This window comes from Typopeltis vanoorti, chromosome 7 (genome assembly GCF_054136105.1).
Source record: "Typopeltis vanoorti isolate ZY-2024b chromosome 7, IOZ_Tvanoo_1.0, whole genome shotgun sequence".
Lineage (NCBI taxonomy): Eukaryota > Metazoa > Arthropoda > Arachnida > Uropygi > Thelyphonidae > Typopeltis > Typopeltis vanoorti.
In genome coordinates, this window is record NC_143555.1 from 56,339,334 (window position 1) to 56,354,596 (window position 15,263).

The 15,263-nt window shown below is 36.2% G+C and overlaps 1 protein-coding gene across 1 annotated transcript in view; it reads left to right on the forward strand.

Annotated features, from left to right (window-relative positions):
* The window catches only part of Clic (chloride intracellular channel protein 5), a 76,415-nt gene extending 71,406 nt beyond the window's left edge, over positions 1-5,009 (forward strand). The window contains exon 5 of the mRNA XM_090395276.1: positions 1,620-5,009. Coding sequence (XP_090251402.1) covers positions 1,620-1,849 — 230 coding nt within the window. The 3' untranslated portion in view covers positions 1,850-5,009. The remainder of the gene's footprint in view (positions 1-1,619) is intronic.
* The last annotated feature ends 10,254 nt before the right edge of the window (positions 5,010-15,263 follow it).

Consider the following 15,263-nt stretch of genomic DNA (forward strand, 5'->3'; position numbering starts at 1 on the left):
TGATCACTTCCAATTTCAAATCCTCTGTACACTCTGGTGTCCTGCACCAGGGAGAAAACATCACTATCAACAATAACATAGTCAATGAGACTTTTCTTATTCCTTTCCTCTTCTCTCCATGTGAATTTATGCACATTTTTATGTCGGAACATGGTGTTAGTAATAACCAGTTTATCCTGAGCAGAAATCCAACAGATATTTGCCATTATTATTAGCTTTGCTATTTTCTCCAAATTTTCCCAAAATATTTTTGTATGTCTCACAATCATTTCCTACTCTGCTGTTTAGATTCCCAACAAGGACCAACTTTACCTTTTTCATTGTGTCAGTTACTTTTTCTAAAGCCTCAAAAAATTCCTCCATTTCTACCTTAGTAGAACCTTCTTTGGGACCATAGGCACAAATAAGTCTCATTGTCCAGTTCCCCATTCTCATATTTGCCTGCATTACTCTACTTGAGACTGACTGCCATTCAAGAAGATTAGCCTCATATTTTGTGTTGAATACTATGGCTACTCCTTCTTTTCCTTGGTAGGAAGTCAGTTGAATAAATTCATATGGAATAAGAGAGAAGTTTGTCGAAACACTAAATTAGTTGTATACAAGACAGTGTTCAAACTAGTGTTAACTTATGGATCTGAGAGCTGGGTCAGAAGTAAAACACTTAAAACCAAAGACTAAAGACTGCAAATAGGGGAGTCCTGAGAAAGATTAGAGGCATGAACAGATGGCAATATCATATTAAAAACAAGGATATGAGGAAAGAACATGACATTGTCAGCATCCAAGAATGTGTTAGTAGAGCTAATCTCAGGTGGTATGGTCAATTAAACAGAATGGGTGGGGAAAGATTGGCAAAGTAAGTGTTCTCTGCCAGGAAAACAACCCATAGGAAGACCAAGATATATGTGGATTGATACGGTACAAAGTGCCTTAGACAATAGAAATGTAAGATCTGATAATGTTGGAGTCTTGACAAGTAACAGACTGATTTGGAGGAAAATTGTAGACAGGAAGTTAGTAATAATGTAAATTTTTCATGTAGTACTATCATATCCTGTACACCCCTTGAGGGTACATGGCAGGAATATGATGATGATGATGCCAGTGGTAATAGAAGTTGGAAAACAAAATTGGATTATTACAAGTTGGCTTAAGGCATATAAAGTAAATTTAACTCAAATGAATTTTTTTGCCAGTTTGTAATAGAAAATGTTAATTCAGAAATATTTTAGTCCAGATTTTTTGGGAGGTGATTTACCTGGATAAAAACCTAAGTTTTTATTTAGGCAATCACAAATATGGAATTATCTGTGGGACTGGGGAGTTATTTTCTAAACTAAAGTTCTAAGTTGTTATGAGAAGTATACTAAAGGCTTCAGTGATAATAAACATCCTTATTGTTTTCTGACTCTTCTCTTCTAACATTGGATACTATCTCTGGTAGTAATGCGAAAATTAGAATTAAGCCAGTGATCAGGAGTACATAAGTGGTTTAGTGGAAGACGAATACTATATAACTGACTATATTGTTTCTTTAAGTGCTTGTTAGTATATGTATACTACAAATTTTCATGGCTTTAGAAATTGCATTTTGAAATAATTTTCCATTTTTCTAGGAAAGTATTTTGCTGATTTTGAGATACTTGAAGAATTAATGCACCTTTGGCAGTACATGTATCACATGTACCAGCTTGATGCCTTTACCCAGTCCTGTCCTGCAGATCAAGATATTATAAATCATTATAAACTTCAGCAAGGTACTAAAATGAAGAAACATGAAGAACTCGAAACACCAACTTACACAACATCCATCCCTGAAAATATTGATTTGAATAACAGCCACTAGAAACAGACATTTAAATTTATAACTAAACTGATGTGTAAGGTTAATTGAGATATAGGTTTTTTTGCCTTAATTCTTTCCTGGCCGAATGAAATATGTTAGTGTCAATACGACACTGACTTACTTCATGCCCCACATCTGTATATTAAACAGAATCTGATCAGTCAGAAATTGATGTGCATAAATAAAAATGGATTCCCTCCCCCCTACAGAAACTCAAGAACTTTATGCATGTCTTCCAGAAATTTTGTCTTTAAAGACTTCTGTTAAGAATTGTAATATTTTTAAGATAATCATTATAATTGTATATTTTTTGTGAAGAATGCTAAGAAGCTTCATGTTGACATATGCATCACTGTGGCTTATATGCTGCATTTTTCTAATATTTTTATATTTAATAGATGTACGAATTCCAGCATGACATCAGCTAATTAGATGGATTTGTTTAGCTTTTGTTTTTAGCACATACAGTTCAGAGTTTTTAGATATAGTCTGATTACTAGTATTCGATGGTGTATATTAACACAAAAAAAGTAACATTAACAGTATATAGATATTTCTTTTATGACTCTTGATTAATGTGAAAGGATATCTAATGCACTTGCATTGCTAAAGTCAGTTTAAATTTTTGAATGGATTTAGTTGGTTTCAGTCATCATTTGAAATGTTTAATTTTATGCATCTAGTATGAAAGCTTTTGTACAAATATGTGCTGTATAGAACAGTATTTCAAAGCAAAGTAATGCACATCTCGAAATACATAATTAGTGATGAAATTTACTTCAGCTCTTCAAATTATCCAATGTGATTGCTTATTATTATACCTAATTTACAAATTAATGGGTGCTTCTTGAAAGATAAGCATTTTGGTTGGTTCAAAATCTTGATCAGTAACCTGTATAACTTGAGCAAATAGTGAGCTCCTGAAGATTAAAAAAATGTATAATTTTTGTCTTTTTATAACAGAAAAAGAATTATCAATAATTCACATACATTAGTGTTATTTGTTATTATATGAAATGCAAATTGATTAAAACTTAGTGTTGGGGGTTATAAATAGTATTAAAGATGTAGATTTCTTATGATAATTTATATACATTCCATGCAAGGCATATTGTTGGATGAGGAAGGGAGTAATAAAGCAGTTAAAATTGGTTTCCCTATAGATGTGAGCATTAGCAATTGGATACCTTCTATTTTCTATGTAAATCTGTAACAGAAAATTTTATTGTATCATGAAACAGTTTATTTAGTTATAGAAGTGATTTAAATTTTCATAGGACACTTTTGCTTACTTATATAAATTATTTTGCTATCTGTGTGTGTGTGTGTGTATATATATATATATATATATATATATATATATATATATATATATTAATTAGCTTCTCTAATTTTTATGAAGTTTTTTTATACTCTAAAAGTTGTCTTGAAAAATAAGAATCATATTTTTTTCTTTCTTATTTGCAAAAATACTGTTTTGAATATCATTTCCAGTGGTAAAATATTATTTATTGAAATGCATGGATCTGAAAACAAAATATGCTTGTTTTCCTAGTTGCAAATTCAGTTTTTATATATTTTATGCAATGTTTATTTGGTATAGAGTAATTTAAGTTGCAGGATGTTTTCATTGTGTACACATCATTTTACATCCAATTTATTTTAAATTAAATAGTTCTTTAATTTATGGTTGATTTGGTATCACATAACTGATATAAAATGTAATTAAATGTTCTTATGCCAATATTATAAGATCTTTGAAAAGTGTAATAGTTGACCTTCTAAAGAGAAAATTGCATTTGTTTAATACTGCTCCTTTTATATAATAATGTAATATGCTTAAAAGTAAGTAGGGAATGAAAATCTAAATTGAAATTATAATTGCCATTACTACTTGAAATATTTTAGTTCAGAGTAATGAGGATAAAGTTGCCAGCACAGATGTGAGAGAAAGTCAGAAATAAGTTTATTTTTTTTTTTTTAATTCAGAATCAAATCACACAGCTAACAATTATTTAAATACCATTGTAGTTTACCTTGTAACATATTTTTGTAATGTAAAAATGCTAAAAAATAAACTTATTTTCTATGTATTAGCAATTAATAATTCAGTATTTATTACTATTAAGTGCTAATCATTTATTTCATTTGTTGAAGTGTTTAATGTTATCTTCACAAGATGATATTAAGTTTTATTTTTATATATTAGGATTTATAACAATGACCTCATAAAGTTGCTCTGCTGAGAGTGGTCACAGCTTTACTCTTTTTTTGCTTTTACTCATATTTTGCTGTACCTGAACTGTGATATCTGTGTGCCATGTGAAAAACCTCCTGGCATGTTAAATTCCAAAATTTTCTAAGGGAATTTGGCTTCTTTTTTTTCTTTTTTTTTCCAGTGAAGTAGTAGTATTGATATAAGTTTTAAAGTTAAAAAAAAATTATCAAATTTAACAGGCAAACATCATATATGCATAGTATAATTAAATGCAAACGTATTAGGAATTTTGTTGGGTTAGATTATCTTTTCATGAATAGGGTTTGCTTGGTAGCAATCACACAAGAATTGGGATCTGCAGTTTTGTTGGAACATTCTTTTCCAAAATGGTATACATATGGTGTGTGTGTGTGAGAGAGAGAGAGATGGGTGGAAATGTGATCTGGGACTTAGGTTCACACCTAAATCAAGTACATTAATAAATATGAATTTTACACTTAGGTTTAATTAGAATACACACACATCATAATTTTATTAGAGTAAAATATTATAAAGAATGCTTACTTCTCATATATAATAGTTCCATGTGAAAAACCATTAGTTTAACCATGAGTTAACATACATGAGTTTCATTTGTTGTCTAATAATCAAGAAATGATATAGTTTATGCACACCAAAAATATATTTACTTTGTTGCTTTGAACTGTAGTTAATCACTTGTTTAGTGATGTAAATTTGTATAATTTTTTTTGCATTCCACTGAGCTTTAAGTAATTTGTAGTCTTAACATTTTTTTTTTTTTTGTAAGAAAACATGAAAATCTCATTGCTTAATGGTACATTTTTCTTTTGTATGTGTATTTTTTTTCAGATTGATTTATGACATCACTTGTATACTATCTTTAAAAAGATTGACCTCTCAAATAAAAGTCCATATCACAAATTATCTGTAGAGTTTATTAAGCTACTGTTTTGTCTTTGATTTTTATATTCTATAAGCTTTATCATTAGAACATGTGAAATTATATAGAGTAAATTATTTTTTAAAACTGAAAGGTTGGGTGGATATAATAAGGTATTGCATTTGTGTTTTATGCTATGCATAACACTTATACAATAAGTTTTAGGCTGAAAGTTAAATTCATATCAGTTGCAGCAGCTGGTAATGACTTCTTCTGTTTTGCAATTTAAGTATGTTTTTCTTAATGTCTCCACTGCTATAATATTTTGGATCTTAAAAAGTGAAAAGGACTGGAATTGGGAGAATAAAGATAATCATGCTGACTGATACTTTCCTGCCACACTGTTTCAGCTGATAGCGCATTGTGAGCTGGCACACTCACAATGCGCTATCATTGTGAGCTGGCACACTCAATGATCCTTACTGAGTTTCCTGCTTTTACAACATTTTCACTAGTTAGTCCTTTAGGGCAGTATTTCTTAATTAGTCCACTCAGACGAAGTATATAACTTGGTGTGCCCATTAGCTCATATGCCTCACTCTTTACTCATATCGCATTTTACCACCAGAGGTTAGCTTTCATATTCTGCTCATAAATTCAAAATGGTGGAGTAGTAGATTTTATGTACTATTATGCACTCACATGTTTGAGGTACATAGCATGTGGCAATATATATATAATGCATATACTGATATTAAATGAATTATGTAATAACTTTTTAATTAACAGGAATTTTAATATATATTGTATTCTAAACTATCTGAAAATTTAGACTAAGATTTAAAAAAAAAAATTACTAAAAGTTTTCTCGAGGCTCACGGACCACACTGAGAAATGCTGCTCAGTAAGGATCACTTTATGGTCACACATCTTTCTGACTTTTTATCCAGTAAGAATTTTGCTCCTTTACATGTTCAGTTAGCTTGTAGATTTCCCTATGTTTCTTTGTAAATAATATTCATTATTTTTACAAACATATCAAGTGATTTGAGTCCACTTAAGTCAGAAACTGGTAAAAGCAAAAATAGTAATAATGTCCCATGTAGGTTATTTGTGTGAAGCAGAGGCTAACAGGATGGCATACATGGTGGGGTGTTGCTACAGACCTCAGTTCAGTAGCTAGGAAGAATGAAATATGTTGCAGTATTACCCTGATGGGTAATTGAATGAATAATCATTGGACTAAACTTATATGAACATTGATTGGATAGTAGAGTAAACTCAAGAATGAAAGAAAATTTGTTGAGCTGTTGCGAAATGACTTTTTCCAGCAGTGTGAAAAAATGAATTTTACTAGTAATTTTTCTAATTTTTACTCCAATATTAGGGAACCTGACATTTACCTTTTGTGTGTCATGGAACATTTTCATCTTACAATATATTTATGTAACACAGACAGTCTGCACCACACAGCCGCCCCAGCACTGTGTTAACGTGCAAAACATGTCAGCGGAAGACTACTGTGTTTCATCTTATCAAACCACGAACATAATATAGGTTTGCTTCTCCCTCAACTCGTGCACTCCATGCTAAAAAATCATGTAGGAATGGCATATTAGATTTCTACATTGCTAATTTTTCGTAAATGTTATTACGCATACTTCTCGACGCAAAGCCTGCCAAAATCAGGGTTGCAAACCAATTATTTTTAATATTTAATATGTATACACGTGTGTGTATCTCTCTCTCTCTATATATATATATATATATATATATCAGAGGCGAATATTCCAGGTGTGCATGCTCATCCATCGAATAGCAATATCACCGATGTGTTTTTTGCATTTATTCTCATTAATGACATTCCCCTAATTGTTTCCAGACTTCACGTGATTCCTAAAAGTAAACGCAACAGACTAATACTTCATAAAGAGACACTTTTCGACGTGTAAACATTACATCACATTCGTGTTAATAGCCCAGGTGTGCTTTCAAAATACATACACCTTTGAAGTACAGCTGGTACAGCGAGTCAAATTCTCTGCATTCTAGGAGATTTAAACTGTTCGCGAGACAAGGGGGTGAGCTCTGAGACAATAGCATCTAGAGGCTGTGATTGGTTATTTGTCATGAGTTGCTGTTTTTGTTTTATGAGTTTCATCTGTTTTATGTGCTTTAAGTATGAACTGATGGAGACAAGTTTTTATATACAGGTAGTCCTCAACTTACAACGGAGTTGCGTTCCAATGTCTCTGTAAGTCTAGGACTTTTTTTAATTCTTGATTTATTTGATTTCTGTTATATATATTTTAATAAATTATGTTTCTATTTAACTTAAAACGGTTAAAAATGTACAAACTTACATAAACATAAATTATTTATTAGCATATACATATAAAATTCATAAATACAAAATTAATAAAAAAATACAAACATGTCACATTTCAGAATTTGCAGAAGACATTTCCTCCAGGTTCAAAGAGATTCTCAAGCATACTGCAGATGTTGAGGAGTGGAAGCTGTTAAGAACAGCTGTCACTGCCTCTGCACTCATGCTGTGGCAGAAAGCTGCTCGGCATGGCAACGAGCAGTGAGAAAAGGACACCTTGGTGGAACCAAGAAGTCAAAAAACTGTCTGGGCAAAAAAAGGAGTCCTACCTAACATGGCTTAGGGTCAGGTCACCTGAGATGGGTTGGCAGTATGCTGAGGCAGTAAAGACAGCAAAGCAGAAGGCTTGGGAATCCTTTGGAGAAAGATTAGACTCATCCTATGTAAATGCAAACAAAGTATTCTGGCAGACCATCCGCTGCCTTCGAGGGAGGAAATTGTGCACAGCAAGGGTAATCAAGGCCTCTGATGGTGCACTTTTAACAACCGAAAAGGATATCCTCCACAGATGGAGGGAATACTTTGAGAGCATTCTTAACATGGGTGGCCCCCAGCAGTTGTGGACATCCAAGAGGTGCAGATCGGGGCAATGACTAGTCTCACAGCAGAAGAGGTCCATTTAGCAATAAAATCGCTAAAATCGGGCAAGGCTGCTGGCGATGATGAAATTCGCCCCGAAATGCTGGTGGCTTGGATATCTGGGCGAGCACCAAAGCAATGGCAGACAGACATAATAATACCAGTCTTCAAAAAGAGAGACCAGAAGGATTGCAGTAACTCTCGTAGCATCTCTTTGCTCAGCCTGCCTGGGAAAGTATGCTAGGTGCTTGGAAAGACTGTGCAGGAGCATAGTTGAGTCAAAGTTCCAGGAAGAACAATGTGGCTTTCGTCCTGGTAGAAGCACAACTGACCAAATCTTCACTTTAAGGCAAGTCGTTGAGAAATCTTGGGAATATGCCAAGAATGTCTACACATGTTTTGTGGACTTGGAGAAGGCATATGACTGGGTTCCTCAGGATAAGCTTTGGCAAGTAGTACAGGAGTATGGTGTGGATGTCCAACTATTACCTGCCATTAAGTCCCCTGTATGAATGCCCAGAGTTTTGTGTCAGGGTAAACAGCACAAAGTCTGAGCCTTTCACAGTCTCCCTTGGCCTCTGCCAAGGGTGTGTTCTGTCACCCCTCCTTTTCATAATATTTATGGACCGGATTGATAGGCACAGCCGAGGCAGTGAGTGTCAGAATTGGAAGATGTTGCATTGGACATCTGCTTTTTTGCAGATGACCTAGTTCTGCTTAGCTCTTCCACAGATGACCTCCAGCAGGCCCTGGATAGGTTTGTAGCTGTTTGTGCAGATGCCAGAATGAAGATCAGTGTGGCCAAAACTGAAACATTTGTGGTCTCAAGACAACCATTTAGTGCATTCTACACGTAAGTGGAGTCCCAAAGAGGCAGGTGGAAAAGTTTAAATACCTTAGGTCCATATTCACGAATGATGGAAAAAGGGACGTAGAGCTACATACTCGAATTGGCTTAGCAAGCTCAATATTGTGGGAGCTTGGCCGTTCGGTAGTATTGAAACGGGAGTTAAGCCAGAAGGCAAAGGTGGCTGTCTTCAGTATATGTTCCCATCCTCAATTATGGTCATGCGGACATGAATCCAAGCGGCTGAAATGATGTTCCTTCGAGGGGTTGCTGGGATGACGAATCGACAGGATCAGAAGCTCTGCAATTCGGAAAACCCTCAATACTCAACCGCTGCTTCTTCGTGTTGAGAGATCACAGTTACGTTGGTACGGGCACCTGGTCAGAATGCCACAAGAGAGGCTCCCTCAGCAGGCCCTCTTTGCCAAACCCGAGGGTGGAAGGCCAAGGACTTATTGGATAGATTATATCCAAAACCTTGGGTGGACACGATTGGGAATCCCACCAGAACTTAGCTTGGTGGCAGAGGATCGTGACCATTGGAAGTTCCTCTTGCAGCTGTTTCCCCCACAACCCAATTAGGAATTGTGGGCCGTGAAGATGTATGTATAAACACATCAAAATGGTGCACTCGCTTTAATTTGAAATTCCTTTAAATATTAGTTAACATAAACAAAACTTATTAACGGTGTCTTTAATTAAACAGATGAGTAATTGTCACTCATTTGGACGATATGGTTAATTCTCGCGATCGAGAGTAGCTTTTTTAATCAGAAAATTTAACGTTGTTTGTTGGTTTTTTTCCTTCATATACTTTGTGATAACATCTGACTGCTTTTCGACTTTGGCGAAGCAATCAGTCTTGATCCATATTTTCGAGTATCTGAAGTCCTTGATTTAGTTTAGAAAATACTTCAGCAAATCCTTTTACAGTAAATTTTTTTAACGATTTCTCTACTTCATCTTCCTCATTATTCCTTTATTCTTCTACAACTCTTTCGTTTTGGAAAATCAAGTCTTGGTCAGTCAGTTCACCTTCTTCGTGATCTGGTAATTCTTCTATATCGGGAATATTGACTTCTAGATCCAGTTTTCTTGCAATATCAACGATTTCTTCACCAATTTGTTCTAACATACTATGTTCATTATGTATATATAATATACTCTTCGAGTGTCTCCTCCGGTAGTAACTTCTTCCAAATTCCTCACATTGTTCAGATGCTTCCTTCCATGAAGTTCCCATGTTCTGGATACATTGGCTAATATTGTAATTTTTCCAAAAATCGTGTAATGTTATAGCATCGTTGTCCATTGCTTGAGAAAATGTAGTTTTCAGACAATGCCCTGAATGTAGCAATCAAACATTGATCCATAGGTTGAATCACAGTTGTATTGGGATGTAAATACATCACACATTTCCATTCAAATTGCCGATGTGAAGAGGATGTCCTGGAGGTCAAGCAGCAATAGAATTTTAAAAGGATTTTTTTTTTTCAAGAAAGTAGTCACGTATTTCTGGAATAAAACAATTTAAGAACCAGTCTTTGAATTAAAACAATGTCATTCAAGCCTTAGGATTACTCCTGTAGTAAACCGGCAACTTATTTTTGTCAATATTTTTCAAAGCTCTGGGGGTTTGAACGGTAAACAAGAAATGGTTTTAATTTAAAACCAGCAGCATTTCCTTCAAGAAGAACGTAATTCCTATCTTTAAATGCCTTAAAACCAGGCGCCAATGTAGCTTATCGGTGAATGTAAGTTCGTTCTGGCATTCTTTCCCATAACAGTCCGGTTTCATCTACGTTAAAAATCTGCTCTAGCAAATAGCCTTCATCTTTTATCATTCAGATTTTTCTTGAAAATTTCGGCAGTTTCAAAATCGGAAGTAGCAGCTTCTCCCGTTATTCGTATGTTATGTAAGTTAAATCGGCTTTTGAATCGATAAAACTAACCTTTACTAGCGTTAAATACATGCTCGCGGTATTTATCTTCTTGTTGTTTCCTTAAATTGTCAAATAGTCTGCCTGCTTTTGTTTGAATCGTAAACAAACTGAGAGGAATATTCTTGTTGATTTGATCATCTATCCATATCATTAAAAGCTTCTCTATTTCATGAATTGGCCCTAATCTTTTTTTCGTTAAAATTGTACATTTCATATTAACTGCTCCTTTAGCTGCCTCCATTATTCTTGATTTATCTTTTATAATTGTTGAAACAGTTGAATGCGATAGTTTTTCTTCTCGTGCTATTTCACCAACTTTCTTTCCTTTGTCATATGCTTTAATGACCTTCATTTTAACATCTAACCTTAAAGCTTTCCTGGCCTTGTTTTTTATGTTGGAATTTTCATCAGTAGTATTACTTCTCTTATTGGACATGATAGGGTTACGAGAGAAACGAACACTTCGACCGCTGATTAGCAACTAACGTGCTAATCTTTTATCTTCTGTGGCTTGATGGATGTCAGTCCCGTGGACTTTACTCCCTACATCGCTCTGAAATTCTCTGTTTAATGGAGAAATTTTTGAGCACTTGGCTCGTCCTTATTAGGGCTGTGTTGAAAGGTTTCAATCTGTGATCAGGGCCGCCTTTGGGCGTTTATGTTTCCATCTGTCATTTTCATCATAGTTGGATGACTCACGAATGAGTAGGTTGGGATGGAGTGATGCTTGAGTAAAGTACTTGGTTGCTATCTGGAGGAGAAATGTAGGTATGTCTTGCAGGTTTCCATCTTGATGGAGAATGGTGTTTCTTACAAACCATGGGGCATCAAAGATCATTCGGAGGCATTTGGTTTGGATTAATTGCAATCGTTTGATGTTGCTAGGAGAGGTGTGACTCCACGCCAGGGAACCATAAGACAGTATAGGTCTGATGATTGTTTTGTATATTCTTAATTTGTTTTCTGGACTGACTTTGCTTCTGCAGTTGAGTAGCGGGTAGAGCTGAGCTATTGTTGAATTTGCTTTATTGCAAGCATGAGAGATGTGGGAGTTGAAACGGAGACGGTTATCTAGTATGATTCCCAGGTATTTTACTTCTGTTTGCCATGGGATAACAGTGTTGAACATCGTGATTGCTCCATGATGGTCTGCTTTCTTCCTTGTAAATAGTATGGCCGTACTTTTATCTGCATTAACATCTATTCTCCATAATCGAAACCATTTTTCAAGATTTTTAGCTGCAGTCTGTAATCTTTGGGTGGCCAGGTATGGTTTGAGCGATCTGGTGAGTATTGCCATGTCGTCCGCATAAAATGCCATGATGGTTGATGTTGTACTTGGGACATCAGAGATGAAAATGTTAAAGAGTAGTGGTGATAACAGGGAGCCTTGTGGGACACCTGCTGTGATTCTTCTTGTAGTTGATTTGAGTCCACGAAGTTTCACTTGAAATTTTCGGTCTTTTAGGTAAGAGTCTATGATTTGAATGAGGTTTAGTGAGTATTTTGCAGTAATTAGTTTGTGGATGAGGCCTTTGTGCCACACTTTATCGAAGGCCTTTGCCACATCTAGGAAGATTGCACCTGTATGCTGTCTCCAGTTGTATCCAATAGTGATGTATTCTATGAGTCTGTGGATTTGTTGGGTTGTACTATGTCCAGTTTTAAATCCAAATTGTTCTTTTGGGATTACACCTAGATTCTCTGTTTCAGTTTGGAGGCGTTTAAGAATTACTTTTTCTGCTATTTTCCCCAGGCTCGACAGGAGGCTGATAGGTCTGTAATTCTGGGGGAACTGGGGCGCCTTCCCTGGTCTGTGTATAAGGATTACATCTGCTTGCTTCCATCGAGTGGGAAAATAATTGAGTCTTAGCATAGCATTAATGATTGCCACAAGATGCATTACTGTTTTATGAGGAAGTACTTTAATAATTTTGTTTGAAATCCGATCAGGACCTGGTGCTTTTCTGTTATTGAGGTTCTTGATAATTTGGCGTATTTCATTTGGTGTAGTGTAGTTTGAGTTGTCATGGGTGGCGGGACGACGAAGTGCATAGCGTACTTGCTTGTGGATTTTTTCAAAGAAGCGCAAGTCCGCATGAGTGTAGTTTGGTTGAAATTGCAGCTCCAATGAGTCTGCAAAAGCTTCAGCTTTTTCATCGTCTCGGTAGACTATACCTTTTTCTCCATGTATTGGTTTTATGTTGAGGTGATCGCTGCGAAGGGCTTTAGTCATCTTCCATAGCGAGTTATCTTCAATGCTTAAGGAGCTTAGTTTTCTCTCCCATTGCTGATTTTTATGGTCTTTGATTGCATATCGGACTAGGTTTATTGCTCTGTTAAGCTCTTTTTTATCCGGGTGATAGTGTTGAATGGTACCGTCGCCTAATTTTGTTTTTGCTTCGGATAAGTTTTAGGATCTCTTCAGGGAGCAGGTTAGTTTGGGTTGGAACGGTGACGGTGGAGGCTGTTGTAAGGCCAGATTGGATTGTTCTTTCTAGTTTATTGATCGCTATGTCTACTTCTTTGGGTGAGGAGATAGTTGGAACAGGGCCTGTGGTGTTACTGAGAATTAAGTTGAGGTTTATGTAGGATTGTTCGTGGATGGTTACTGCTTCTCCGCCAAGGCTAAGCAGAACTGGATTGTGGTCGGAGCTAAGATCATTAATAACTTGCAACTTGAAATGATATGGGGTGTTTCTGAAAATGGCGATATCTAGCACATCAGGCCTGCCCATTGGTCCATAGTGAGTTGGTTCGACAGGACCTGCTATGGTGATGTTTCTTGACATAGCAAATTTGTGTAGGCTCTTCCCGTTGTTGTTGGTGTTTCTACTATTCCATGCAGGGTGTTTTGCGTTTAGATCTCCTGCCACTATTGTTGCTTCGTTTGTGTCAAGGAGTTGGGAGAGGTCTGAGGCTAGAAGTGATTTGCCTGGAGGGTTGTAGACTGAATATAGTTTTAAACTGCCTGTGTTTTTTGTTTGTATTTCAATTCCTGTTTCTTCCAGGTTTATGGTTGCTGATTTCTTGATCTCATTGTATCTAATGCTATTTTTAACAAATATAACAGTTCCACCCCCTCTGGCATTAAGTCTATCTGATCTTAGTAGTGTGTAGTACTTTATTTTGTGGTTGTCATAAGGTCTAAGGTGTGTCTCATTGACCAGAAGGATGTCTATCTTGTATCTTTCAGTAAATTCTTTTAGTTCTAGGAGGTTGTTTTTTAGCCCGTTAGCATTCGAATAAGCAATCTGTAGTGAATTATTTAAATTGACCATGTTATCCATTAATCATAGAGAAGATGACTTGTGTGCTTTTGAGGAATTTATTGGTGTCAGCCTGACTGGGATTTGTTTTACTAAAGGTTGTCAACATCTCTCCTAGTGTGGCAGCTAGGATTGTTGCAGTGGCTTGGTTGCAAGATGACGGTTTATTATTAGTATAGACGGCAGAAGCATGACTTTTCAGGAGTAACAACCCGCGTTTTGCTTTCTGGTGTAATTCTCTTCTGATTGGGCAGGGGTAGAACCTCTCTAGTTTTCTGCAGGTTGAGTGGATAAAGTGAGCATCCCTTGTAATTTGCTGGGTGTAGGCCGCCACAGTTTGCACACTTAGCAGGTGTGGTTCGTGGCTTGACGCAAGTGTGTGAAGGGTGGCTGTTGCCGCATTTGACTTCTGCTTTGCATAGCTTTTGTGCATGTCCATACTTTTGGCAGCGATGGCATTGACCAGCTGAAGCCTTTTTTCTGAGAGGCTCAATCTTGATGACCAAACTGCAAACTACTTTAATATCGTAAATTTCTTTATGCTCTTTACTGATCTCAACCAGGACCAGAGGCATAGGGCGCTTGTCCGATCGGTACATCCGTGAAATTTTAATCGGCTCTAGGCCTTGTGATTTCAGATCAGTAGCTATTTCTTCGGCTGGAATGGTCTCAGCCAGCCCTCTAATTACTACTTTTAAGTTCTTTTCGCTTTTAAGCTGAACTGTGTGATAAGGAGCATTGAGATCATCCAGCAATCTGGTGAGTTGGCGGTAGTCCGAAATACCTTCAGGTTGAATTCGGATTCCTTCATCTGTGCTCTTTGCTGATGTAAATTTGATGTTTACGTTCTTCATCTTGGTTGTTATTGATGACCATTTTTCTTTGGTTCTCAAGATTATAGGTGGGATCCTCTCTTTAGGTTGTGCCCTGGATTCGGTCTCTATTCTTACGTCAGGTTGTGCTGTTAACTCCGTTGGAGTTGTTTTTTCCAGGGATTGAAGGACTATTTCAGGCTCTGTTACTGGCAAATTTTTCTTACGTTTTTTCCTGCTGACAACCTGATAATCTAATGAGTTATCTGAGTCCACTAGGGTCTGATCATTAATCGGTGACATAATCTCTCTAATGTTATCTTGAGAAGTGCAGGGGAGAGGGTCATGGGATTGGCAGTCCTCTGTTTCTACCTCCTCAACCAGGTGGATTGCCACCTTACCTGGCCATTTCCTTTGTAGTAGGCCTCCTACATGTTTAAAGATACCCAATAGCTG